Source organism: Salvia splendens, chromosome 10 (genome assembly GCF_004379255.2).
Source record: "Salvia splendens isolate huo1 chromosome 10, SspV2, whole genome shotgun sequence".
NCBI classification, from domain to species: Eukaryota; Viridiplantae; Streptophyta; class Magnoliopsida; order Lamiales; family Lamiaceae; genus Salvia; species Salvia splendens.
The window spans coordinates 11,868,563-11,893,817 of record NC_056041.1 but is presented as its reverse complement, the minus strand read 5'-3'; the positions used below and the strand labels follow the sequence as shown (position 1 = coordinate 11,893,817).

At 37.6% G+C, this 25,255-nt stretch overlaps 4 protein-coding genes across 6 annotated transcripts; 2 read left to right on the top strand and 2 right to left on the bottom strand.

The window, feature by feature from the left end:
- Positions 1-1,803: 1,803 nt before the first annotated feature.
- Positions 1,804-9,360, bottom strand: LOC121751901 (transcription initiation factor TFIID subunit 5-like). Of its 3 annotated transcripts, none has more exons than XM_042146713.1 (19): positions 9,108-9,360; positions 8,746-8,824; positions 7,882-7,960; positions 7,714-7,811; positions 7,576-7,632; positions 7,347-7,434; positions 7,114-7,223; positions 6,359-6,466; positions 6,105-6,241; positions 5,049-5,159; positions 4,892-4,961; positions 4,759-4,810; positions 3,425-3,583; positions 3,268-3,344; positions 3,005-3,121; positions 2,641-2,906; positions 2,445-2,540; positions 2,297-2,375; positions 1,804-2,212 (listed from the first exon to the last, which is right to left on the bottom strand). In XM_042146713.1, exons 1-19 carry the CDS (start codon positions 9,281-9,283, stop codon positions 2,159-2,161), a joined length of 2,013 nt encoding a protein of 670 aa, XP_042002647.1. In that variant the 5' UTR covers positions 9,284-9,360; the 3' UTR covers positions 1,804-2,158. The 3 variants fall into 3 exon arrangements, with proteins under 3 accessions (XP_042002647.1, XP_042002649.1, XP_042002648.1); XM_042146715.1 differs by having other exon boundaries at positions 2,297-2,351; XM_042146714.1 differs by having other exon boundaries at positions 4,771-4,810.
- A 4,434-nt stretch (positions 9,361-13,794) lies between these two features.
- On the top strand, positions 13,795-15,178 carry LOC121751903 (trihelix transcription factor ASR3-like). The gene is made up of 2 exons (XM_042146718.1): positions 13,795-14,757; positions 14,852-15,178. The coding sequence occupies exons 1-2, from the start codon at positions 14,139-14,141 to the stop codon at positions 15,160-15,162; spliced, it is 930 nt and encodes a 309-aa protein (XP_042002652.1). The 5' UTR covers positions 13,795-14,138; the 3' UTR covers positions 15,163-15,178.
- Positions 15,179-15,211: 33 nt separating this feature from the next.
- On the bottom strand, positions 15,212-17,160 carry LOC121751902 (magnesium protoporphyrin IX methyltransferase, chloroplastic-like). Its single transcript, XM_042146717.1, has 2 exons — positions 16,485-17,160; positions 15,212-15,896 (listed from the first exon to the last, which is right to left on the bottom strand). The coding sequence occupies exons 1-2, from the start codon at positions 17,031-17,033 to the stop codon at positions 15,489-15,491; spliced, it is 957 nt and encodes a 318-aa protein (XP_042002651.1). The 5' UTR covers positions 17,034-17,160; the 3' UTR covers positions 15,212-15,488.
- A 129-nt stretch (positions 17,161-17,289) lies between these two features.
- Positions 17,290-24,902, top strand: LOC121751899 (probable alpha-mannosidase At5g13980). The gene is made up of 29 exons (XM_042146712.1): positions 17,290-17,742; positions 17,870-17,953; positions 18,042-18,130; positions 18,314-18,488; positions 18,646-18,765; positions 18,867-18,953; positions 19,034-19,105; positions 19,295-19,408; positions 19,731-19,831; positions 19,912-20,005; positions 20,088-20,255; positions 20,358-20,447; positions 20,644-20,709; positions 20,818-20,874; positions 20,974-21,187; positions 21,259-21,389; positions 21,523-21,582; positions 21,672-21,731; positions 21,815-21,886; positions 22,071-22,118; positions 22,237-22,356; positions 22,473-22,538; positions 22,949-23,061; positions 23,220-23,304; positions 23,569-23,679; positions 23,759-23,851; positions 23,955-24,002; positions 24,154-24,222; positions 24,500-24,902. The coding sequence occupies exons 1-29, from the start codon at positions 17,548-17,550 to the stop codon at positions 24,722-24,724; spliced, it is 3,027 nt and encodes a 1,008-aa protein (XP_042002646.1). The 5' UTR covers positions 17,290-17,547; the 3' UTR covers positions 24,725-24,902.
- Positions 24,903-25,255: the final 353 nt, after the last annotated feature.

The following is a 25,255-nucleotide window of genomic DNA, read 5'->3' as shown; positions in this document are numbered from 1 at the left end:
CATTTTCATCTATAAATAGCTCTCATTTCAACCCAAAAAATCACATTACACAAACAACTCTCTATCTCATTTTCTCTCTTACAAACATGTCCGGCGAATACCTCTCCGGCTCCGGCGGATGGAACCACGATTGGTTTAGGGTTCAGCGGTTCGTTATCCGCATCGCCGGATACGAATTTCTCGCCCCATCCTCTTACCCAAGGCTCACAAATTCCAGGTGGCTACCGTCCTTACCCGGTGGACATGCAAAATACCATGGATGGGCAATACAGGTGGACACCCAAGCACGGCTCGACACAACCATTGTCCCAACTTCCCGAGGGCAATTCTAGCAGTCATGGTGTCCGTAGCCATAGCGGTGGCGGTGACCTCAACGTCCGCACTCCGTACACTCCGCTCGAGATGGAGAAGATATTCGATGCTTATGTCGGGATCTCCGAAGATCGGGATGTAGGCACGAACCAAACCGGGGACAGGTTTTGGGGCCGCATCGCTCGCTTGTACAATGCCAACCGACCGGAGGGAAAGGTGGTGCGCACTGAGAGTATGTTGCGCAATGCCGTCGGAAGAGCCAACGAAGAAATCCAGAAGTTCCAGGGGTATTACCTCACGGAACATCGGTCGTGACATCATCACAACCGCCATGTTGGTCTACCAAACAATACTACACCATTCATTCAAGCATCTCAAGTCTCAACACTTGGAAGAAGGTACATCATCTTTCAAAGTGGAAGGGAGGTCCAATCCTCCTTCGGTTCCTCTAGCAAAAGGTCGAGGTCGCTATCCGACTTCGGCGAGGACGAGGTGGCAAGCCAGCTTGTCGAAGCTAGTTGGATAATTACGATGTCGGCCCGAGCGGTCCCAACGTCGTCCGTCGGATAAGAAAACGGTCATTCGCCGTCGCGTCGCGACCTCCAGCCGAACCGTTGGCTCCACCCCCTGCCTCCACCCCCTGCAATGCCTCCAAACACCAACACGTTATTTCCCATTTTGAATAACACCATTTTTGCCGATACATCTCGGATGTCTCCCGAGCAAAAAGAGGCTCATAGCCGGATGATACGAACCCTCCAACTACAATTGGGTATGCTCCCCGACCCCAATCAATAGCCGCCATCGAACTAGTCTTCTTTAAATTTCCACGAATGTAATTTTTTTAATTTTCAGGATATTACTTTTTAACTTTTAGGATTTTAATTATGTAATTTTTTATTTTTTAGTAATTTATAATAATATTTCGGATATTTTCTACGTGTGTGTAGTAATTATTATGTATGTAATAATTTAGCCTCTTATACATAAATAGTCTATGATGTTTCAATCATGAACATGGATAATCCTTGGAGAATTTTTATACCCGTTTTGGTACTTTTGACATTTTTTGGCCCAAAATTGCCCCAGGCATGGAGGCATTTTCAAACTTTCCACCCAATGACTAAATATGATATTTTCCTTGACCTTTTTACAAAATATGATATTTTTCTATGTTGGATACTTGAAATGATATATGTTGTAAATTTATCCAAAATAAATAAATAAAATAATTTCCATATCCTTTTTATGCAAAAATAATTTAAAATATTTTTTGACTCCTTGTGTATGAATAAACAAGACAAAGTATCACTTGGATTAAAATTGAATATTTCTACTTAATCAATTTTAATTTGTAAAGATTATTAGACATTATTATTAGTTTTTCCTCTTATTTTAATTTTACATGATATCAAAAGAAGAAATAAGGAAGGAATAAAAATAAGATATGAAAGAGAGAGAGGAAGAAGGAAGAAAAATAAGGACGCCTTATTTAAATAAGAAAGACAGAGATGATTTAACATAAATTTTACTTAGTTTAGCTTTTGTGGAAGCTTGAACTATTTAGCACTAACATTTCTATTTGACAAAGCCTTTCCTCCAAATATAGGTTCAAGCAACAAAATACAGCTACACGTCATAAAACGAGCTAAGAAATAAGAATACAACCAGTATACCTCATAAAACTAGTTCTACACCATATAGAAAAAGATTGGATAAATGAAATAGCTAAGTTATCAAAACTGATACTCAGACAAAAGCAAGATGGAGAAAGTGTAGTCGTTTCACAGGTAGCATAGTAAGTTGAAGAGCTTAGCTTCCAAACTCGAGGCACCACATAATTGATCTACAACTGCTTTGAGAGAGCGCCGGCAGCAAATAAAAGGTTTCTTCTGGAGAACTGTTAAAGCAAGCAGTCACCAAAAGCAATAGACTTGATTCAGTTAAACGGAGTGAAGGATTAAAGGTGAAGTGATGGGTTTACCTGCAGAGCGTAGACAGGAGTAGATTTGGTGAGCAAGGTTTTCAGCGATCTCGGTCTGCTTGTGTACCCATTTTTGCCGCTGAGGATGAAGACCCAATTATGAAACCATAATGCTGAAAAAAGGTACATATTTTCTAGTTAAACTTACTTCTCATCTGATTTTGGCACTCTTGAGCTTGTAGCTACATCCCATATCTTCACAGTGCAGTCAGCAGAACCTGAAGCTAGAAGCGAACCTTCACAGCTGAAAGGATAGTTCACAATTGAAAGACTGAAAAGCCGTCTTCTACTTGACACAAGCCCTTAAAGATTTGAGTACAAGAAGCTGGAGAAGCGCACTCTACCTGAAAGCCAGTGACCAAATGCAAGAGCCATGGCCGACGAATGGGGCAAGGCAGCGTCCAGATGCAAGATCCCACATCATTATTGTACCATCTTCATCACCAGATGCCATATAGCGACCATCAGGTGACATTGCCAAACTTAAGATCATACTTCTGTGACCAATGAATATTCTAACACACTCGCCACTCTGGACATCCCATAGGCGCACTGTTTTGTCACTAGATCCGGTAGCGAGATAGTTGCAATTTGCATGCCATTGCACACACTAAGATGGAAACCAAAGAAGGCGATAAAACTACTTTAAGTTACTGAAGATCATACTCGTAGAATTAGCATGCTTAGCCACCCAAATAAAATACTTACATCTACATCAGATAAATGACCTGCCAAAATCCTTAGAGGCTGTATTCTGTCCATCGACCAGATCCTTGCTGTGCGATCATGTGAAGCACTAGCAAAATAGTGGCCAAGTGGACTAAACTGCATGAGTTTATCACAGATACATTAGTCCAGGCATGCACATAACAAAATTTGCATAGAAGATGAATATCTTCTTTTCTGTTTATCCAATAAAGAGCAGGTTCCCATAACTCATAATAATTGGAGCTAATTGCTTTTACTCCTACCTGTACATCCCATACAGGGTAATTATGACCCTTGTAGCAGACGAGATTTGCATTCAGTCTTGAGCTCCATAGTCGAACTGCAATCACATGCCATCGATTGCTTAAGGAAACCATTAGAGGAGCAAAAAAAAAAGAATAATTGTGAAGTATAACTTACTTGTAGAATCTGATGAAGAAGACAGAATGAAATCCCCAAACGGACTAAAAGTGGCAGAATGCACAGGTCCGGCATGACCTCGGAATAATGTGTAATTTCTTCCCCCAGCAGTTGAGCTAGGCTCATTGGCAGCCAAATCATTTTCACCCTGCGAAGGAGCTGGCATTCTAGAGTCAACATCAAAATACATTGATAAACACAAAAATTATGTTTTGGCCGCAAAAAGGAGGACTCCTATATGCAAACCACTTGGTAAAAAAAGGTATGAATTATCACATACACTACTTCAAGATAACATCAAGAATCTTTGGCAAAAGTTTCTTTAGAATCAGAATGACAAGATTGTTCAGATCAAACTTATCTATATGCATGACAATACTGCATATAAAGATTGAATTGGGGATAAGATCAACATTAAGCAACTAAAAGTCTGAAATTTGACAGGGAATAAGACCCACTAATCACCAAATTATAGCTTGTTTTAATGAATGGAAGTCCTCCTACAGGAGGACCTACACTGAAACAAAATCTTGCCTACGTTAAATCCATCAGATATTAAAAGTAGAACATAAAGACACAAAAGAATTTTAATGGGTTGATAGCATTTTTACAACCCAATTTGGCTAATTAAAGAAAGTACTCCCTCTATACCACAAGAGTGCTCAATTTTCCATTTTAGTCCGCCGCACAGGAGTCTGGTCATTCCTTTTTTTAGAAACCCCCCTTATATTTTTACTCTATTTTTTAAACTTACGTACAACAGAACCAAGAATGGCCCACATCATTTATCCTTTAACTACATAAGTGGGACCCTTCTCCACTTACCCCTATAATAAAAAATGGGACCCGTTCTCTGCTTAAAATCAACACCACCCAACTTTTATTAAACCTCTTGCACATAATCAGTGAGCACATTCTTATCGGCTGGAGGGAGTATAACATAATCTCGACTTTAACATATTAGTAGTACCCAATAAATGTATTCTGCATTAACATCTAGAGCGGGTGAACTTTTCCAATACCGGATAGTTGCTTTGGCAGTTTCACACCCTTGAGAAATATGAACAAGATAGAAAATAGTGACATGGATCTAGCTAGTAAGGTTCCTTCCACATATTAATATATAATAATATATTCCACATGAAGTTCAGACTGCCAATGCGAGTATACGGTACTGGAAAATTCAACCTGGTCTAGATTTGAAAACACAATACATGTAATGGGTGGTACTAATACGTCAAAGTCTAAAGTGTGTTCCATTTCTGAAAAACCAAGACATACTTTGGGTGTGAAAGTGTAATTGACCCTTGTTTTAAAAGGTGGAGAGAACTAACACATTAACTTACAGATTACATTCTGTTGCCCAAGCTTTGCCATGTCCCAAACCTGTCCATTGAACTTTAATTAGCACATCAATGAGCAAAGACAATTGATTATGAAAATAGAGTACATAGAACAATAAGAAACCTTCAATGATGAATCTGAAAATCCACCGGCTACCATTGACCCATCATGAGATATTGAAGCACAATTCAAGCTGCAGAACAGTTCCCATTTATCACCATGATTCTGATATGCATAGACTGCCAGACAATTAATAGTAATTTCTTTATGAAAAGCATACCTGTCATGAGTGTTGATAAAAGTGTATAAGCTAATGGAAGGCAATGCCATGCTACTCAACTGCACACGGTTCCTCAAATCTTCAAGAATAGAATGTTCCACCTCTAGCGGTCTAAATGTACAGAAAACAAGTATTAGTTCAAATTCTTTACCCAAATTAGCTAGCAGATTCAATTAAAATAAGTTAATATCATTCCATCACATGAATCATTTACAGAATGAGATAGGAATATGTATAGATTCACGATCATTTCAATAGTGGAAGCGATTAGTTGATTATAAAACAGTTCAAAATAACTCCACACAGACAATAAACCAACAAAACCAGTCAATCATCTAGCCCCTTCCCTCTTCTTTCCAAAGGGGAAAGAAAATAATAAAGCAAATATACAATCTACTGTAGCAATACACATCTAACCTTAACCCCTGAACCACAACACTTAAAACATGCTAGTGCATCTATACCACAACATCCTCCTTATCCTTTAACTCAACATTGAAAGCTGATCATCTAACAACCCCCACCCTTTAACTCAACATGGTAAATTGATTTATTGCTGAAGTCGTTAATCAGTTCTGTTTAAGTAGGGTACACTAAAACAAACTCTATACGCAACATGATCATATATACCACATTCTCCAACAAGAAACTTCGATATCTACAGAACCCTGTAAGTTGAACTTGCAACATGTTTTTAGTATTATCTCACATGTCGGTCCCTGGAGCATTGCATAATCTCATAATCTAATTGAGTTGAGAGTTGAGACAGAAATAATCTAATTGAGTTGAGACAGAATAGATCACCAGTACTCTCATCAAAAGTAACATTATATACATCCATAAAACACAATCTCATGGATCTCGACTAAAAGAACCAAGGAATTCCAGATTTATACTATTATAAACACTGTTTTAGCAACTTGGCATTAAATGGACAAATTGAGAGGTCAGGAGTAGCAACAGTCCAAATTAATATGCTCCCTAGAATGATGAAACAGGAAATACATATAAGAATTAATCATAAAACACAACTTGACAAGGTCATTTCAGATATACATTACTGGCTGTGCTAGCTCAGGTTTTACACATGGTGCAGTAACACTATCTGAACGATGAGCTTTTGCTGTAGCACCAGCAACCTTATCCTTTTTCAACTTTTTTGTTGTAGTGCCTTGCTTGACATCAGATCTTTTCTGAAAATGAATTGTAGAAAATATTGGTCAGCTAAACGAAAAAGGAAAAGAAAAGGTTACTTCCGCCAGTAGTACAGTTTGAGAGTAACTGTGAAAATCTCTATACAAGTAAACAACCTTATTTTCTTCCAGTTCACCTTCTCTCGCTTCAACATCTGCCATTTCGAAATCCATACTAGGAGCATCAATCTTTTCCAACCTTTCTTCCAGAGAATCTTCAAGCAACTATCACATTTATATAGCATAAGAATGCTAAGATAAGAAGATACTCTTCTAGCTAACATATGCTCTAGTATAAGATAAATGAGAAGTAACTGAAAGTCCAGCATATAGAGAAAGGTAAAGTTTTCATTCCTACACTACCAACACAACAGAGCAACGGCTTGAACTATTGATAAGCAAGATCCTGCATGAACAAACCCGACTTCATATATGAAGAGCTACAACTACAAACAGGTGCTTGAGAACAAGCCACTAGTTTGATTGCATCTTAAAATTTTATACCTACATGCATAAGTTAATTAAAAAGCATTATGTGAAGTGAGTATTAAAATAAGTATCAGGTGGGAATCAACAGACTAGTCCTTGTTCCAGGATCATCAATACATGCTAAAACCAAAAACAATTAGAGGTTTGTCTATTCCTAAAGAAGTATAATTAGCTATCATGGTATCACACCACTTGCATAATAAGTCCAAATGAAAGCTGTATCGAGCCAAATCTCTCTCTTAGTATTCTAAATAATGCAAACATGAAGATCTATATATAGCATTTCACTTAGTAAATAATGTAATTTCATACTCAAATCAAGGGGACAAAGTGCAAAATTGCTAAAAGCCTAAAACAAAGTCCTATGATTATGGCTGACTCACCCCCCAGTGAATTTCTTTCTGGTTTAACAAATTAGCAGTATCCTGGTCACCTCCGAAAAATGAGACATATTCAGCATCATCAGCAATGGAGTTTGGTTGTCCAGGAGACACTGCAAAAGACCAAACTGCCGTTTGTGATTCCCCGTGAAAAAGATATGCACAAAAAGGGAAGGCAAAGCAGATTAAAAGCACCAAGAAAGTAATAAATAACCAGGAAGAAGAGGGAACTGCACCTTGGAAGTTGATGTGTTCATTGACAATTCCAAGCATTGTAATTGATTGAGATTTATGCAAATATTGTAGAAGTAGGTCATAGGAGTACTGAAATGAAAATTGGAAAAGGTAAGCATGTTTTCATGTTCCCAGTACAGTTTTTATGCAAATATGCACAACTCATGACTAGAGCATCAGTTAGTTTCTAGTATGTAGTATTCGCAAGAGAAACAGATCGAGAGAGATTACTTGGCATATCTTGATGCCCGCTTTTTTCTGCCTTAGAGAATGTGCAAATTCCATTTCCTACATATAAGATGAGATTTTTAAGATTGATTGTGCCTGAATGCATCAACTTAGAGTCACCATTCTAGGAAAGTGATGGACCTTCAGATGTGAGGGAGAAAGAACACCTTCTAGCTTTTGAAGGTCACGTATGTGCATAACTTCATGATCTCCTCGAAAGCTATTAAAAAAAGATCGAGCTGGAAAGCAAGCGAAGATTTCAAGAGGTTGCACTGGTAATGTTTTAGAAATTCAAAATATGCATCTGACCTTCTTGAATATGACCTTTTTCCACAAGATCCATAAATGCATGGATAAATACTGGATACAAAACTCTAACCAACTCATGCTGCATGGCAATAGGAAGCATTGTTATAGAGTAAAGTTAATTCAACTAAGGGGTTCAGAATAACCATGCCGCAACCCTTTGGTTATTAACGGCATGAATTGAAAGTGTTGTCAAACAACATTACAACAGCTTTATTACAACAGAAGTCATGAATAGGAAATTTAAACCATAACGGCAAAACAGGGGAATGGCAACCTGCAGGAAAAAAAAAATACAAGCTATGAAGCTATCTGCAATAAAATTAACAAGGCAACCGCATATCAATATAAGGGAGAATCTTAAAAAAGGGCAGATGAAAAAATCTTCAAACTGAGATATCTACTTCTTGTTCTTCGAATAGCCTCCGTATCATTCCCAACTCTTAATCCTATTCTAAAATTTTTTTTAAAAGCACATTTTTACTCCTTTGAGCTATGATGCCTTCCTTCCTATCTTCACTCTCTCTTCAATTTCATGCAAGTCAATGCTTTTTATTTGGTATTAATGGAGTATTAGAAAAGGAATACCAACCACCAATCTCAAAAACATACTGAATCAATATATCGCACAAAATAAACCCATAGATGGGAAGGCTATTTGTTAGAAATAGGAAGATAACTTAAAACCTTTAAGTAACAAGAGAAGCAACGTTAGTTGGACCGAGCGCAAATAAAGGTACATTAGCAGCTGAATAGTAACACTGGCAATGTGTACAAGGCAGCAGAAGGAATTCTCTTTCACACGGCTGACAGACGATTACTAGTGCAGAAAGCAATAAGAACCATGAGAACAGAAGCATTAATTACCTGGTACTGATCCAGAGAACTATAAGCCCATGACCGTAGCTTGCTATAGCCTTCTTGGTACTGAGCGGGACCATCCACTCTGAAAATCACAATATACACAAAGTCGTCAAATACCAAACACCCTTAAACGAGGCTGGCCACTCTTCTTCAATTTTACTTTCATAAATTCCAAAAAAAAAAATATCACCACTCACAACTTGTTAGTATTAATACTAAGAAAGGAGATGCATCTCATTTACTAATACTAGTATTCGAGCTGAAGACCAGCTCAGAGAGATACATTTGAATTTACATCCTCTACCAAACAAAGAGTAAGGGAAATTGAAGAATGCGGGAAAATATGAGCGGATTTTAGTTCATACTCAGAGAAAGAGAGGATTTGTTTAGCAATATCAGGATCAATCTGTGCAGTGGAGGATGCATTGCTGCCTTTGCTGCTGCTTTGCTGCTTCTCTTGCTGAAGAACGAGGCCGGCTTGCTTGAAACCCCTCTTGTCCAAGTAGGCGAGAACCACTTTATCGATCTCTTCTTGGTCCATTCTCTCTCACTGTGTCGTCATAATTGAAAATCTGTTATTGGTATACAACCCTAAATCCCATGCTTCTTTTGATTATGAAAATATTGGAATTTCGTCTCCAATTATTTTATCCGTTTATACATTAATAACCGTCTTTTGATTATGAAAAACAAATCATTATTTTCATAAAAAGGAAAAATTGTCTAAAAAGTGACAAATTTTGGGGAAAGTTTGGTTTTTCCCCTAAATTATAAAAGTTGCGCCTAAAAAGTCACGAGCAAAGTTCCCAAACTAGCGATCTGACGACATATTTCCATTAAAAAACTTGTCCCACGTAGCATGACGGAGGCGTGACTTGGCAAAATTTTTGACTGGGCACAAAACGACGCCGTTTTATGCTTTTTTTTATTGAATCTTCTTTACACATCGTTCATCCCTAAACCGTTTGTGACGATTTCACTCTAGTCGATTACGTTTTTCGTCGATTGAATTGGGGGTTGCACTTTCGAAATCAGCCAAAAAAGAGGTTATACCTGAGTTTAGAGTTAAGCCATAAATTTTGCCATGTCATGCCTTCGGCATGCCACGTGGGATAACTTTTTAACGGAAATATGTCACCGGTTCAGGTAGTTTGGGAAATTTGCACGAACCGATAAAGTTCGTAACTTTAGGTACAGTTTTTATAGTTTGTGGGAAAAACCAAACTTTACCCAAAGTTTGTGACTTTTTAGGCAATTTACCCTTCTAAAAATAATATTCCTCTGTGAAATTTTAAAATAATGTTATTTGAACAATGTCCAACTTTTATAATATGAAAATTAATTAATTTGATATTGTAAGAAGGATAAGAATTCATTCTTATTGAATAATTATTGCGATGGGGGTGGAATATAATACTACTAACTAAAAAACAAAATGAAATAATATATACTCCCTTCTTCTGAAAATATAAACTGACACGAATTTTAATATAAAAATTATAAAGATAAAAAGAAAAATGTATTATGAAAAATAGATCTCACAAAAAATTTTATTTTTAGAAAACCGACAGAAAAGTAAGAGTTTTTATTTTTTAGGGACATAGGAAATAAATGGATCAAAATGATTAAATGAGATAATACTTACTGGATGGAGCTTGTTTAACATTATTTTTTCACTAGTATTACTATTTAATTATCTAGTAATAGGGGTATGATCAGATCAATAAGTGAAATTCTGTTAAAATCAAAGCAAATCTCATTTGATCTTGTGATGTAACCGTTAGATTAATGTCACGTGTTATCTAATAATGTAACTTAGCTAATAATGTACTATTTTAGTATAATAATGTAGTTTGTCTAATAATGTAACATCTTATTCTAATAATGTATCTTATCACAATCTTCCAATCTAAGAATCCAATGACTAAAATTTGCTTTGATTTTTGATAGAATTTCACTTATTAACCGTAATGCGTCCCTCTAGCAATATACTCAAGGTTCATGTATAACTTTGACGAATTCACTAACCAACGGGTAAAATGTGATCAAATGTTTTAAATGACGAAATGAATGTATGATCATAGTGGTAATTAACCACTATAATAATTGGAAACATCGTGAGTTTGATTCAATGGAAAATGAAGCTATATATAACTCTAATTGTGATAGGGACATGATATTCTATTTTATTCCGGAAGGGAGCTGATATACTCTCCGTATATTTATTTAGTTTATTTATGCTTTAGTATTATTTAGTTGTTATGATTTTATTTACTTTCCATAGTGGTTAGGATTTGATTTGCTTTCCTAGTTTATAGAAGATCTTTTTGTACCACATATATTATAAATATATGTGGAGTCTTTTATTATTATCAAGCGGAATGAATTAAATTAATATTTATCATTCTCTCCCTACGGTTCTCCCTCTTGGTGAAACCGATTTCTCTCTAATCTCTCTCAACGTCTCTTTCACTCAAATAACTACTTTGATAGGTAAACCCTATCAAATTGGTGCTTTAATTAGGTTCTCATCCTCCTATTGATCTACTTTCTACCACCATGTCCGTCTTGCTGTCAAACTCTCCTCCTCAGTTTTCTGGTGTTAACCCCGTGAGATGGATTTTGGATATTCAGGAATATTTTGACTATCACTTGTTTTCTGATGTTGATCGTCTATTTTTTGTGAGGTTATTTTTTGACCATCCAGCATCTGTATGGCTCCATGAGTATCGACGCTCGAATCCTAAGTGCTCATGGCAAGAATTTCTGGATGTTGTTTATCATAATTTTGATGAAGATGTCATTTACTTCGCCGAGACGAATAAACTTCTCAACAAAATTACGGAGGCAGTTGCATATTTAGCTAAAAAGGAGGCCATGGCTAAAAAGGAGGCCACATCTGATTCTATCATCGAGTCTGTCGCAAAAAACGATGATGAGCCAACAACAAATGTAAAGTCTGATCCCTTCATCGAAGAGACATTAAAAAATAACGATGAATCGTCTGAAAAGCTAGATGAGCCAATGGATTTGGTGGAAACCAAATTTCCTCCAAAATCTCATAGCCCAAAAATCACTATTGTCATCATTGGTTATGTCACTGAAGACACGGAAGAGATCTCATGTCCAAAGACGGTTTGTCCATCACTCGTTGCGATCCCAAATGATACAATTTTGTTTGCAGATGAAGATCCAAACAAAGACAGCGCCAACGAGATGTGAGATTATTTTTCTGACTTCCACCTTGATGGCAAGGTGGTTTTCAACGATGGGGGAGTTGATAGGGACATGATATTCTATTTTATTCCGGAAGGGAGCTGATATTCTCTCCGTATATTTATTTAGTTTATTTATGCTTTAGTATTATCCGTATATTTATTTAGTTTATTTATGCTTTAGTATTATTTAGTTGTTATGATTTTATTTACTTTCCATAGCGGTTAGGATTTGATTTGCTTTCATAGTTTATAGAAGATCTTTTTGTACCACATATATTATAAATGTATGTGGAGTCTTTTATTATTATCAAGCAGAATGAATTAAATTAATATTTATCATTCTCTCCCTACGGTTCTTCCTCTTAGAGAAACCGATTTCTCTCTAATCTCTCTCAAAATTCATGTCTCTTTCACTCAAATAACTACTTTGATAGGTAAACCTTATCAAATTGTGATACGGAGGAAATCTTAATCTTTGTACATTTATTATAAAATATTAAATGGTATAATTTGCACATGATAAAAGGTTAAAAACTTTTACTTTTAATAATTTTCAACCTTTTATGAAATGGAGTACGACAAGATAGCCCAAAAAGAAAGTGATAAGTGAAGGATCACTTCAACTCATGAACCACCTATGAATCACATTGCAATATACTCATGGCGGGCTAAGGGGAACTAACGAATGATAGTATTGTTGGCCCGATATACGCAAATAAATAGTACTCCCTCCGTCCTTGAAAGTTTGTCCCATTTTTCCATTTCCGTCCGTCCCACAAAATTTTTCTCATTTAACTTTTTACCATTTTTATAGTGGACCCTATATTCCACTTACTCATTCATACTCACATTTTATTATAAAACTAATATATAAAAGTATGACTCACATTCTGCTAATTTTTTCAACTCACTTTTCATTATATTTCTTAAAACTCGTGTCGGGTCAAAGTGAGACAATATTTGGGGGACAAAGAGAGTACTAGTGTTTAACCGACATCGTGTCCACTAGTTAGTGTCAGATAGTAAGGTTCAAATTTTCAAATCTCCAAGCTACCTCTCTAACGAAATTCTCATCCGTTCAATAATAGTGAAGTCATTTTATCATTTTGATACATTTCATAATAGTAGAGTCATTTTCCTTTTTAGTAAAAGTTAATATTTCTTCTCACTTACTGTATTCTCTTTTCATATCTCTACCTATTTCATTTCTTACTTTATTATTCTCTTACTTAACTGATTAACACAATTGTTCTTAAATCGTGTATCATAAAGAAACACTTCTAATACCGCGGAACAGAAGAAGTATTATTTTATCGATAATTGAACTAAGTGTATGTATTCATGCATATGAATTTCCACTCATGTGTTGGGGATTGTTGGAGAAGTTGGTTTTGAGTTTGTAGAACTCTAAGCAATTCGAGAATTGTTGGAAAGATGCATTGAAAGGCTGTTCGTCTTTAGCATCTTGATTGTCGTGTATTTTTATGCTTGTATCATATTGACGTTTGTAAAATTATGTCATATTCTTGACTAACAAATTTTATCGATGTGTTATTATCATAGATTCATACAATAATTATTAATTACACATACAAATCATATACTATCACCGTCGTCGTTATTGTTATTATTATTATTATTATTATTATTATGCCCGTATCACATTGATGTTTATAAAATCGTGTCATATTCGTGTCAAACAACTATACAGCAAATCGTACTCATGTCTGTGTTTTGTCACATGATATCAGTATGGTACGCCAACTAGGTCAAAACGTGGGATATATGATCGAAATATTACCATAGGATTAGAGAAATTCACACAATCAACAAATCCAGTCAATGAATGTGGCGATTAATTAGGAAAGTGACAGAATCAATACAAATCGAGAAAGTGACGTTAAAAACAGTCAATAAAAAATGAGCAATGTACCTTAAAAGCTAATAGGATTCATCACCCAAATAAATGACTCTTATTAAGATTTGAAATTGAAAGAGTGCGATTTGGTTAGCATGTGCATTCGATCCTGCAATAAAGACTGTTGCCCTTTTTAGGACACTCAATAAAGACCAGTGCATCACAGAATAAAGACACACTTGAAACCTTCAAAACAACACCACCCAAACACACACATTTGATTTGTCTGGTTAAGCACACAAGAGATCCAACTCTCTAGAATGGCGGCGCAAGGACTCCAATCGCCCGCTGACAGCAACAAAACACCGCGACATCCTAGGTGGAGCCGACAGGAGACGCTGGTGCTCATAGAAGGTAAGAGGCTGGCAGAGGAGAGAGGGCAGAATGGGAGAAGATCTGGTTCGGTTTTCGGATCAGACCAGGTTGAGGCCAAATGGGACTACGTCGCGTCTCACTGCAGACGAAATGGAGTGGGCAGAGGGCCGATCCAATGCCGGAAGAGATGGAGCAATCTCCTCAGCGATTTCAAGAAGATACGGACATGGGATTCCCGTGTGCCACAAGAAGAAGACGAATCTTTCTGGGATATGAGGAGTGATTCTAGGAGGGAGAGGAAGCTTCCTGGTTTCTTCGACCGAGAAGTGTATGAGGTGTTGGATAGGAAGGATTTCGTAGGATCTGCATATCAGCTTGCGTTGGTCGCAGTGAGTCCACATGAGAACAATGTCAATGGTGACAGCTTAGACGACGAGGATGGGATGGTGGACAGTGAGGAGGCCGAGGAGGAGGCAGAGGAGGTGCTCGTCACAAGCCCGGGAAAGGAAAACGTTCAAGCAAATGACAAAACATACACAATCCCATCCCCAGTGCCTATATCAGGTAAACTAAAACATTCCATAAATCAATGCTGCTTTAATCAAGAAATTTACTCAATTTTTTCACAGAACTCACATTTTCCTATTGTTAACAACAGAGATGAGATATAAGCCATCATATACAAATCAAGGTACTGGAAACAAGAACAAGAATTTCAGGAGAGAGGAAGAGTTTCAAGAAGGCGCGAAGAAGAGAAAGCGGTCACCAAGTGACTGTGTAAAAACTGATGTCGACAGCATACTGATCAAAGCTCTAGAGAGAAACAATGAACTGCTGAGTGCACAGCTCGAAGATCAGAAGTCAAGTTTCCAGTTAGCCCGAGAACAGAATAAGGACCAGCATGAACTAATAGTCGAAGCACTTACCAAGATCAATGCTGCTCTAGAAAAAATTGCAAATAAACTGTAAACTACTTAACAATTTAGATGGATCTGATAATGCAGTATGCGAGCCGAAGTCGAAGAAGAAAACATTTAGCATTTTGCACGAATAGAGTAAAACTGTAAATACACATTTGAAATGATGCACAACGCAAGAACTTAGTGCAGACAATATGCATCACTCAAGTTAGTTATCAACGGCAACCCTTTACACATAAAGCACAACTCGAAGTTAGCAAGCAAAATTTTCCCACCACATCACAAGATTGAGATGCACAATCCATCTCTGTACAAGATTTGGATGCCAGAGATAATAGAATAGGTCGAGGGCGTCTCTAACCTGAACTCTCTGCGCTATGCAGGGATGGCCTCAACAATTCGGGAAAAGTAGAACTGCGTAGTGGTTAGCCCCCTCTTCCGTATCCTCCACCCAGCTTTTTGCAGCGCGCTCTCGACATCAGCCTCAGCGTGAAGATATGCTCTCGTAGCCTTTGAAGGTCCGGGAAACAACTCCCCCACCCTCTTCAACAGATCATAGTAGAACGTTTTTGGGGCAAAACTTAGAATCAACCGCTTCTCAGCCAAAGAGGCGAGATGTGCAATCATAGCATCCGCCTTGTTTTGTGGGTAGTGTATCAAGACATCTAAACAGACGACAGTGTCATACTTCCCATTCAAGCTCTCCAAGTCGCTCACTTCAAATCTTGGCAAGACCAGTCCAGCGGGAAGCTCTTCTTTTCCTTTCAAAAGCTCATTTCGGGCCTGCACCAAAGTCCATGAATAAGCAATTCAAGTGCAGATAATCAAGGTGAGATGCATCCAAACATATCTACTTCTCACTATGCACTCAAGAAAATATTGCAAAGGCCTAGTAACAACATGATTTCTTGATTGCTGAGATTGAATAGCAGATAATTTAACTAAAACGGGACCATCTACATCATCTGGTCTTAATCCAATCATGAAAACACGCTCTTTTCACTGTAAAATAGCACTAATAGGCCATGACTCCAAATCCTCGAAAATCATCACTGTAGACCGGTAATGACCATCAACTACTACTCGTGGACCAAACAACTCCTGATCGACTTAAGCCAGCACTGATACCATATGACCATATTAGAATTGACCCCATCATATCATAGACCTTATAAAGAGAGAGTTATCCAACATATTACCAAAATGCAATATCAAGAATTCCACACACTCCAAAACATCAACCGAAATGCAAAATTACCCTCCCACGAATCAGTTCATTCATATAACAACAAAAGCAAATACGAAACAGACTGTATAACTAAAACTATAAAAGTGTATATCCTTCTAAAATTTGATACTCCTATTACTAACCTGTTTCTCAGCCTCAGCAACCATGGCGGCCGAGATATCGCTGGCGGCCACGACCGCCCCTTCCTTGGCGAGCGGAATGGATAAGCAGCCCGTCCCACACCCGGCGTCGCACACCGTAACGCCAGCCAACGGCCCTTCATCCAGCAACATCTTCATCACATTCTCCACAGTCATGGAGTGGCCGAGCCTGATATCCCTCTGCACCTTGTTCACATCGTCCCCGTCTCCATAAATCCTCCGCCACCGCTGGAACCCGTCGTTGTTGAAATACTCCCTCACCACCTCCTTGTCGCCGCCGCCCACCTCCTCCGCCTGCATCTGCCGCCGCTTCTCGGGGTCAGACAAGGAGAGCACCGCCGCCAGCGCCGCGACGGACCCGCCCCCGATTACGGCAATGGTGGTGCCGTCGATGGCGTCGGCCACCACGGCGACGTCGGCGGCGGGCGGAAGGGCGGCGGCCACTGAGAGCTGGCGGCTGCGGGGGAGGTGGGAGCGAGGCTCTCGGAGGGGAAAGTGGACTGGGGAGTAGAGGATAGAAGAAAACGCCATTTTTGAGGGATTTTAGAAACTGATAGCAAAATTTGGAGCAGTAGTTGTGGTCGTTTGAGGCGGTGGTCGAGTGGCAGTTGGGATAATGTAATCCCGGGAAAGGATAGAATGTGCCGACGTGGCTCCAAAATCGACATAAAAAACGAGTTAATTTAAACATTATAAAAAAGTGAATTGGCTCTAACTTTGTTTGAATCGGGAATAATTAATAAGTGACCAACATCAGTAATTTCAACAAAGATTAAAATTTTATTAGATTCCACGAGTCGTCGTCACTCACAGTCACCACTCCACTCCAAGGTTCCACCTCCAAAAATCTAATTTTGAAGTCAATTTATTTACCATTGGCACGTCAATGCGGCATGCCTTATCCGCAATTCATATAAACCCACGTTGTTTTCATTGTTACCAACGCTTTATAATTACGGAACAATAGTCTTTCTTGTCCTTTTTTCTGGGGTTGCTCTATTTGCTCATTTAGCTGCTGCCTGGGTCGATTGCAGCTGCCGCGATCATGGCTGCATTTGGGGTTTTAGCGATGGTCTTGAGTGTGTGTTTTGTGGTGGAGGGGAAGTACATAGTTTACAACACCTCGGCAGGCGTTGTGCCTGGGAAGATTAACGTGCATTTGGTTCCTCACACGCACGATGATGTCGGGTGGTTGAAGACTGTTGATCAATACTATGTTGGATCGAATAACTCCATCCAGGTGGTTTGATTCTTCTATACACGAATTGGGGTTTTTGAGTTGTCTTGGTCTCAGTTGACTTAATTTCTGTGGAATTTGTTGAGTTGAAGAAATGGACTAACTGATTCTAGCATGTGCGTGTTTGTAGGGCGCCTGTGTGCAGAATGTGTTGGATTCATTGATTCCAGCGCTGTTGGCTGATAAAAACCGGAAATTCATTTATGTTGAACAGGTATCAGTTCCATGAAGTATGAGCCGGTTTATTTAGTTAACATTTATGAAATGCATTGCTTATGGTAGAAGCTTTTATGTTGTGATAGGCGTTTTTTCAGCGGTGGTGGAGACAGCAGAGCGATGAAATGAAGGAAACGGTCAAGATGCTAGTTAGCTCGGGTCAACTTGAGTTCATGTATACTAATTTATATAAATTCTTATGAATATTTTATAACCAAAATAAAATCTTATGAAGATAGTATTGCTGTTTGTTTGCTGTCGAATAGTTTGTTTTCGGGTGCTAGAAATATCACATTAGCGAATAAGAATTTTAGTTCATAGTTTTACCTCTCATGTCCTCTTGAATCTGCATTTGCAGAAACGGTGGTATGTGCATGCACGATGAGGCTGCAGCTCATTACATTGATATGATAGACCAGACAACACTAGGCCACTGGTACATTAAACGGGACTTCAATGTCACTCCAAGAATTGGTTGGCAGATAGACCCGTTTGGTCATTCTGCTGTACAGGCTTATCTTTTGGGAGCAGAGGTACCGTATTCTAGAAAATGCACTCATGTTTTCTGAATTTCTGATTTTACATGTTCTCCAGGTCTAGATTTTTTCCCTAATCATTACAGAAGTAATGTGTTTGTACATTATATAATTTCTTATCTAAGCTGAATTCTTCTTTTTGTTGGGCATTTAGGTGGGATTCGACGCTCTATACTTTGCTCGTATTGATTACCAAGATAGAGCCAAGAGGAGTGCTGAGAAGAAGCTTGAGGTTATCTGGCAGGGTTCCAAAAGTCATGGTTCTTCCTCTCAGGTTGCAATAATTTCAGCATCATCTTATTTAACAATTTGATAAATTCTCAACTTATTGACTAATTATTACTAGGCTGTCTAATTTTCTTTTGATCATTTCAGATATTTACTGGCGCTTTTTATGCCGGAAATTATGAGCCTCCAACTGATTTTTATTATGAAGTCAATGATGATTCCCCCATTGTACAGGTAACTCTTTTGATGACCATGTGTCGCCTGAATTTTTGGGTTATGCTGATACTGATATTTTCCAACTTTCTTGACTGAAGGATGACATTGAGCTATTTGATTACAATGTTCAAGAACGTGTAGATGCTTTTGTAGCTGCTGCCTATTTTCAGGTGTGGTTTAACTTCCATGGCTGCCAAACTATCATTTATCATGGCCTTTTTGTTGTTGCCGTTCCCACATTGCTATCTGACCATGTTGTTTTCCTTTCTGTTTTATTTGATTTGAAACTATTCAAATAAATGCATTCCTTCATAAATCATCGTGGTTTACTTGATAACTTCAATTGGTTTTGTTTGCAGGCTAATGTTACCGGTACAAATCATATAATGTGGACTATGGGAACAGATTTCAAATATCAATATGCACATACATGGTTCAGGAATATGGACAAGCTCATACACTATGTGAATCAAGTTAGTATCTATAGAACATGTTCTATCATGTGCTTCCCAATGGTGGATGATTATCAGAAGAAATCTCCGTATTTGAACTTCTTACTTACCTTCCCTTGCACTCTTAAGCGTTTGTATGCATGAAGATTTCGATTCTACTAAAAACCTAGTACATATGTGGGAGTGCATAATTTTTCTCTATCATTAATGAACAACCGGATATTGTTTTCTATGAAAGTATAAAGTTGCTAATGAATTGTTATTTACAACAATTACTATATGAATAAAATTGATCTGTGTTTCTTTGTTTTCATTAATATGTATTTTCTGAGCCTTCTTGCAGGATGGCCGTGTCAGTGCCTTATATTCGTCTCCATCCATATACACCGATGTGAAACATGCTCTGGATGAATCATGGCCTCCTAAACTTGATGACTACTTCCCGTGAGCTCAAAATTATATATATGCGGTTTATGTATTGTTCTACTTCAGTTTTATAGTAACAAAATTAAGCTGTGTATCAGGTATGCTGACCGTATAGATGGTTACTGGACTGGATATTTTACGAGTAGGCCTACCAGTAAAGGCTTTATTAGAGAGCTGAGTGGCTACTATTTGGTATGCCAAAAAACTCCTATATATGTGTCGGATTAAATTGTGAAGGATTTATATGAAATCTCAAACTCACATACCTTATTAGGCAGCAAGACAGTTGGAGTTCTTTCGAGGAAGAAATAAATCCGGCCCTACAACTGACTCCTTAGCTGATGCTTTGGCAATAGTACAACATCATGATGCAGTTTCAGGTACTGCTAAACAGCATGTGGCTGATGACTATGCAAAACGGCTTTCAATAGGTTATGAGGAGGTAAGGCTTTCCCCTGCTATTATAAATTCTTCATCAGTAAAGTTGCTTGCCTCCACTTTCTTTTTAGTAATATCATTACCTTCTGTCTCTGAATCCATGCAGTCCAAGGATGTCGTAGCAGCTTCCCTTGGTTGTCTAACACAATCACCATTGTCTTCCGAATGCAAAAGTCCTGTCACAACCTTCAACCAGGCAAGAATTCATGCGCTTTCCTTTTTATCAGACCTTATCTTTTGTTGTTTACAAAAACATGGAGCCACAGTCTTCGTTTCGACGTCTCTGTTTCTGTCACTGTTTTACTTTTTGTTATTAGTCGGATACGATATTTTTCTTGTTGAACTAATTGCATGCATGAAATGTTTATTTATTTATTTTACTGTTTTTTCAGTGCCCGCTGCTGAATATAAGTTATTGTCCTGCAACAGAAGTTGATCTCTCTGTTGGGAAAAAAATAGTAAGTATTATATTGACTTGATCGCGTGCGGATTAATTAAAATAATAATCACATGGCTACTTTTCACTGATGCTCTAATCTAACTTGATGCCTGATTTCCATCTGCAGGTAGTACTTGTTTATAACCCTCTGGGGTGGAAAAGAACATCTGTTGTCAGGATTCCCGTGAGCCTTTCATGTTTGCTTTATTTTGTACTGTACTAATTTTGTTAGTATGCTTTAGTAAGATCTTGGTCATTTTCATTCTTGATTAACTTCACACAGGTCATCAACAAGAATCTCTCCGTATCAGATTCTACTGGAAAATTGATTTTGTCACAGCTTCTTCCTATAGTTAATGCTTCATTATCCATGAGAAAATTCTATGCTAGTGCATATACGGGTGAATCGCCTTCGTCCGTTGCCAAATACTGGCTTGCTTTCACAGCAGTAGTTCCACCTTTGGGTTTCAGTACTTATGTGATCTCAAGTGGTCAATGTAAGCCTTATTTTTTATTTTTAAAGCAGTGAAATATAGTGCATTACTAATACTCACATGTTGCAATCTAGCTTCTGTTTCGACAAAATTTGTACCAAACTCCTTTGATACTGGTGGCATTGAAGTCGGGCAAGGCAATTTGAAGCTTATATACTCTGGAAATGATGGCAAGCTTATGAAATACATTAATGGAAGAAACTCGGTAAGACATTTAGACAATGCCTTATATTTGTCCTTTTCATCGAGTCTGATACACTAAAGGTCAAACATTACTGTTGTCTATTATTACTGGATATTCTCGTGATTAATGTTAAATTGTGCAATTTTTGTTGAAGGTCAATGTGTCTCTTGAGCAATCCTATAGTTATTATGTTGGGAGTACTGATGAACTTCAGGTAATGCTTATGTGGTGTTAAGACTTCCCTCATAGAGTTGTTGCGTTGAGTACTTGACGTTAATCTGTCGTATTCTTTACTGCTTGAAGGCTTCTGGAGCATATATTTTTCGGCCAAATGGCACTCACACAATACAGTCTGAAGAAAAGGTATTTGTATTTCGTATAGTGCTACAGCTTTTGCTGATCTGAATTTGCAGAATCAAGCAGTAATTATTCACCTCATGTTGTAGATTCCACTTACAGTATTTAGAGGCCCACTTTATGATGAAGTTCATCAGAGATTTAGTTCGTGGGTATATCAGGTATGTTTACAGATTCAATACATAACACTTTTAGAGTGAATGACGATCCTCTCACACGTAACAAGCTTTTAATGAAGAATTGGGACCTCATGTTGTGCAAGAATTTTTAGGTATATATTATAGACACGTGATAATTGTTTATGCAAAGCTCATATTATGTTTTTGATGAACTGTTTGTGCATAGACTACAAGAGTTTACAAGGAGAAGGAACATGCCGAGGTTGAATTTACTGTAAGTTAATATCTTTCCTTGGGTAAATTATATGCTATCAATCTGTTTAACTTTGTTATATGTCAAAATGGGAATAGAAAAAAAAGAACACAAATCTCATATTATTCATCGATATCAGGTTGGACCCATTTCCATAGACGATGGAAATGGAAAAGAGATTGTGACCAAACTCAAAACCATGATAGGAAACAACAAAACATTCTATACAGACTCAAATGGACGCGATTTTCTGGAACGGGTATGTATTTCTGCTGTTGAAGATTTAAGAAATATTCCCTCTAAACTAAGCTCATCCTTTTTTATTCCTAATGTCAAAATTTGTGCTGACATTGTATGTTTTCTGGTTCTGCTCAGATTCGAGACTACAGAGCTGACTGGGACCTTCAAGTCAACCAACCAATTGCTGGAAATTACTACCCTGTATGATCACACTCTACACCATTTTCTCTTTTGTTCATATAATTTTGATTCAGCAACTACATTTTTTTCTTACAATGATAACCGGCACTTATTATGTTATGTTGATTCATAAATGGATAAAATGATGTAATTTCAGTGAAAGCCCGACAATATGAAATCCATTAGGCTCATAGAAAGGATTTATTGAATTGCACAAGATATATGAACCAATCTAGTAAGAGTCGTAGTTTTGTTGGACCTGGGTAGGAACATTCGTGATTTGTGAGGTTTATTTCACATCTTTCTTGCTGAAACTTGTATTTCATTGAAGCAAAATAAATCTGCACACAATTTCCGCAACAGAAGTTTGGGCCAGTCACGGAAAGCAGTTTACTGTTGGTCATCTTATGTATATTCCATTTTTCTTCCAGATCAATCTTGGAATTTACATTAAAGACGAAAGCACGGAGATGTCAGTTTTGGTTGATAGGTCGGTTGGAGGATCAAGTATTATTGATGGTGAAGTCGAGATAATGCTGCACAGGTTATTCTGCTTCTCCTGTGGCCAATATAGACTTAATTCTAAATTTACTAATATTTCTTTTGCCGCACCATTGCTTACTTTCCTTTGTAGAAATAGTAATAATTTCTTTCACAAATGCATGCAATTTTAAGATAGTAACATAAGGCATCATTTTGCAGGAGACTGCTACATGATGATGGTAGAGGTGTTGACGAGGCTCTAAATGAAACCGTCTGTGCTCTTGATACATGCACGGGTTTAACTGTGAGTAAAAAAATGCCTGCACAGATTTATCATATCCTTGTTCAAGATGCCCTGTTATGTGAATGGATGTTTGCATCCATTTATGTAAAATCGTTGTTACTTCAGATGCATCGAACAATATTCTGCTTCAGTGTGCAACAAAATTCATCTAACATGTTCTAAACCCTTCTAAAGAGAAGTAGACAATAAGAAAAAGAAGATGGTTAGATTGTGCATGGTTTTCACTTTTCATGCTTAAAGATTTATCAATAAAATTCAACACAGGTCCAAGGAAAGTACTATCTCAGATTAGATCAACTCGGAGAGGGGTCCAAGTGGCGTCGGTCGTTTGGACAGGAGATATACTCACCTTTCCTTCTGGCCTTCAGTGAGCAGGTAAAAGCCATGGCTAAGCTGTCCCTGTCACAGATTCTTCGACATTTTTGTGCTTGATATTGCATTCGTATACACACAGGATGATAAGTGGACAAATTTTCCAACACCAACTTTTTCAGCCATGGATCCTTCTTACAGCCTACCTGATAATGTCGCAATTATAACACTCCAGGTAAAATCATCAAAATGAAGAACTGACGATTCTTGATCTTTATATATACCAAAACATGAAGTAGTATAATGCAATACTTATTACTGATCTTTTGTTGCCTCAGGAGCTTCAAGACAGCGCTGTTCTCCTCCGTTTGGCACATCTATACGAGGTTCTGTGCTCTTAAATCATGCACTAAGTTACTTCCCACTTCAGTGCACCTAAGGCTCCATTTCTTTTCCCTGCAAAATGCAGCTAGTTTTCTGAAAAATAGCATCACTTTGTAAAACTTCATATACTGCTTTATTTCTTGTGTGTATCAGGTTGGAGAGGACAAGGACTTATCTAGCTTGGCAACTGTGGAACTGAAGCGAGTTTTTCCACATCGGAAGGTGAAAGCGACAATATATATATATAATAAAACCATACTATTGCCTGTTATTGTTTGGATAACTTATTATCAAGCCATGGCCTTTAAATGTGCCTGACCTTTGAAATCACACACACAAAAAGAAACAAAAAGGAACTGCGTACGTATGTCTCGGGCAATAACGTTTTCGAAAGCCTTTTTTTTTGGCATATTCAGAAGATCACGGCATTTTAAAACGCCCGAGTTCATGCCATAAGTTGATGATAACTTTTTATGATATGATCTATTTTTTCCATCAGATCAACAAAATCAAGGAAATGAGTCTATCTGCCAACCAAGAAAGAGCAGAAATGGAGAGGAAAAGACTGTCTTGGAAAGTAGAAGGCTCTGACACAGGACATCGCTCTGATTCCAGAGGGGCCCTTGTAGATCCCGTGAAGTTGGTAGTCGAGCTCGCGCCCATGGAAGTACGGACATTCATCCTCGACTTAGACTCAGATATCGTCCAGTACTCCACGAGGTGAATGTAGATGCATCATAAGGCTATGAGAAGTTTCAGCTGTCTCTATTGTTGTTGACGTCAGAAAAACATGGATAAGTTTCATGTGTTTTAATAAGGCTTTTTGTTGCTAAACTGAAAGTGTAAATTGTGTATAACATGGTTTTTTATGCAATATATCAAGACGTCAAGATTAACAGTAAGTTAATTCAGTCAATATAAGTGATAACAACAAGTTGAAGCACAAAATTTGACGTTCGATTGAATATTTATTTGTACTTTAATGCAATTTTCACTTAAAATAAAATGAAATCCCACTGTTGTTGAAAAATCTTGTAGGAATAAATGTGATTGCCCTCTTTCTGTTAAATTTGGTTAAGAAATGTTACGATGAAAGCAAAGAGTGATGTTCAAAATTAAATTTATGAAATTTTTAGTTGGATGACATTTTTTCTTCACATTTTCATTATTGCTAATATAGGGGGCAATGTAATACCGAGCATATGTAAATTGTTTTAAATGCATAAAATTAATAATCCTATTAACAAATTCTCTA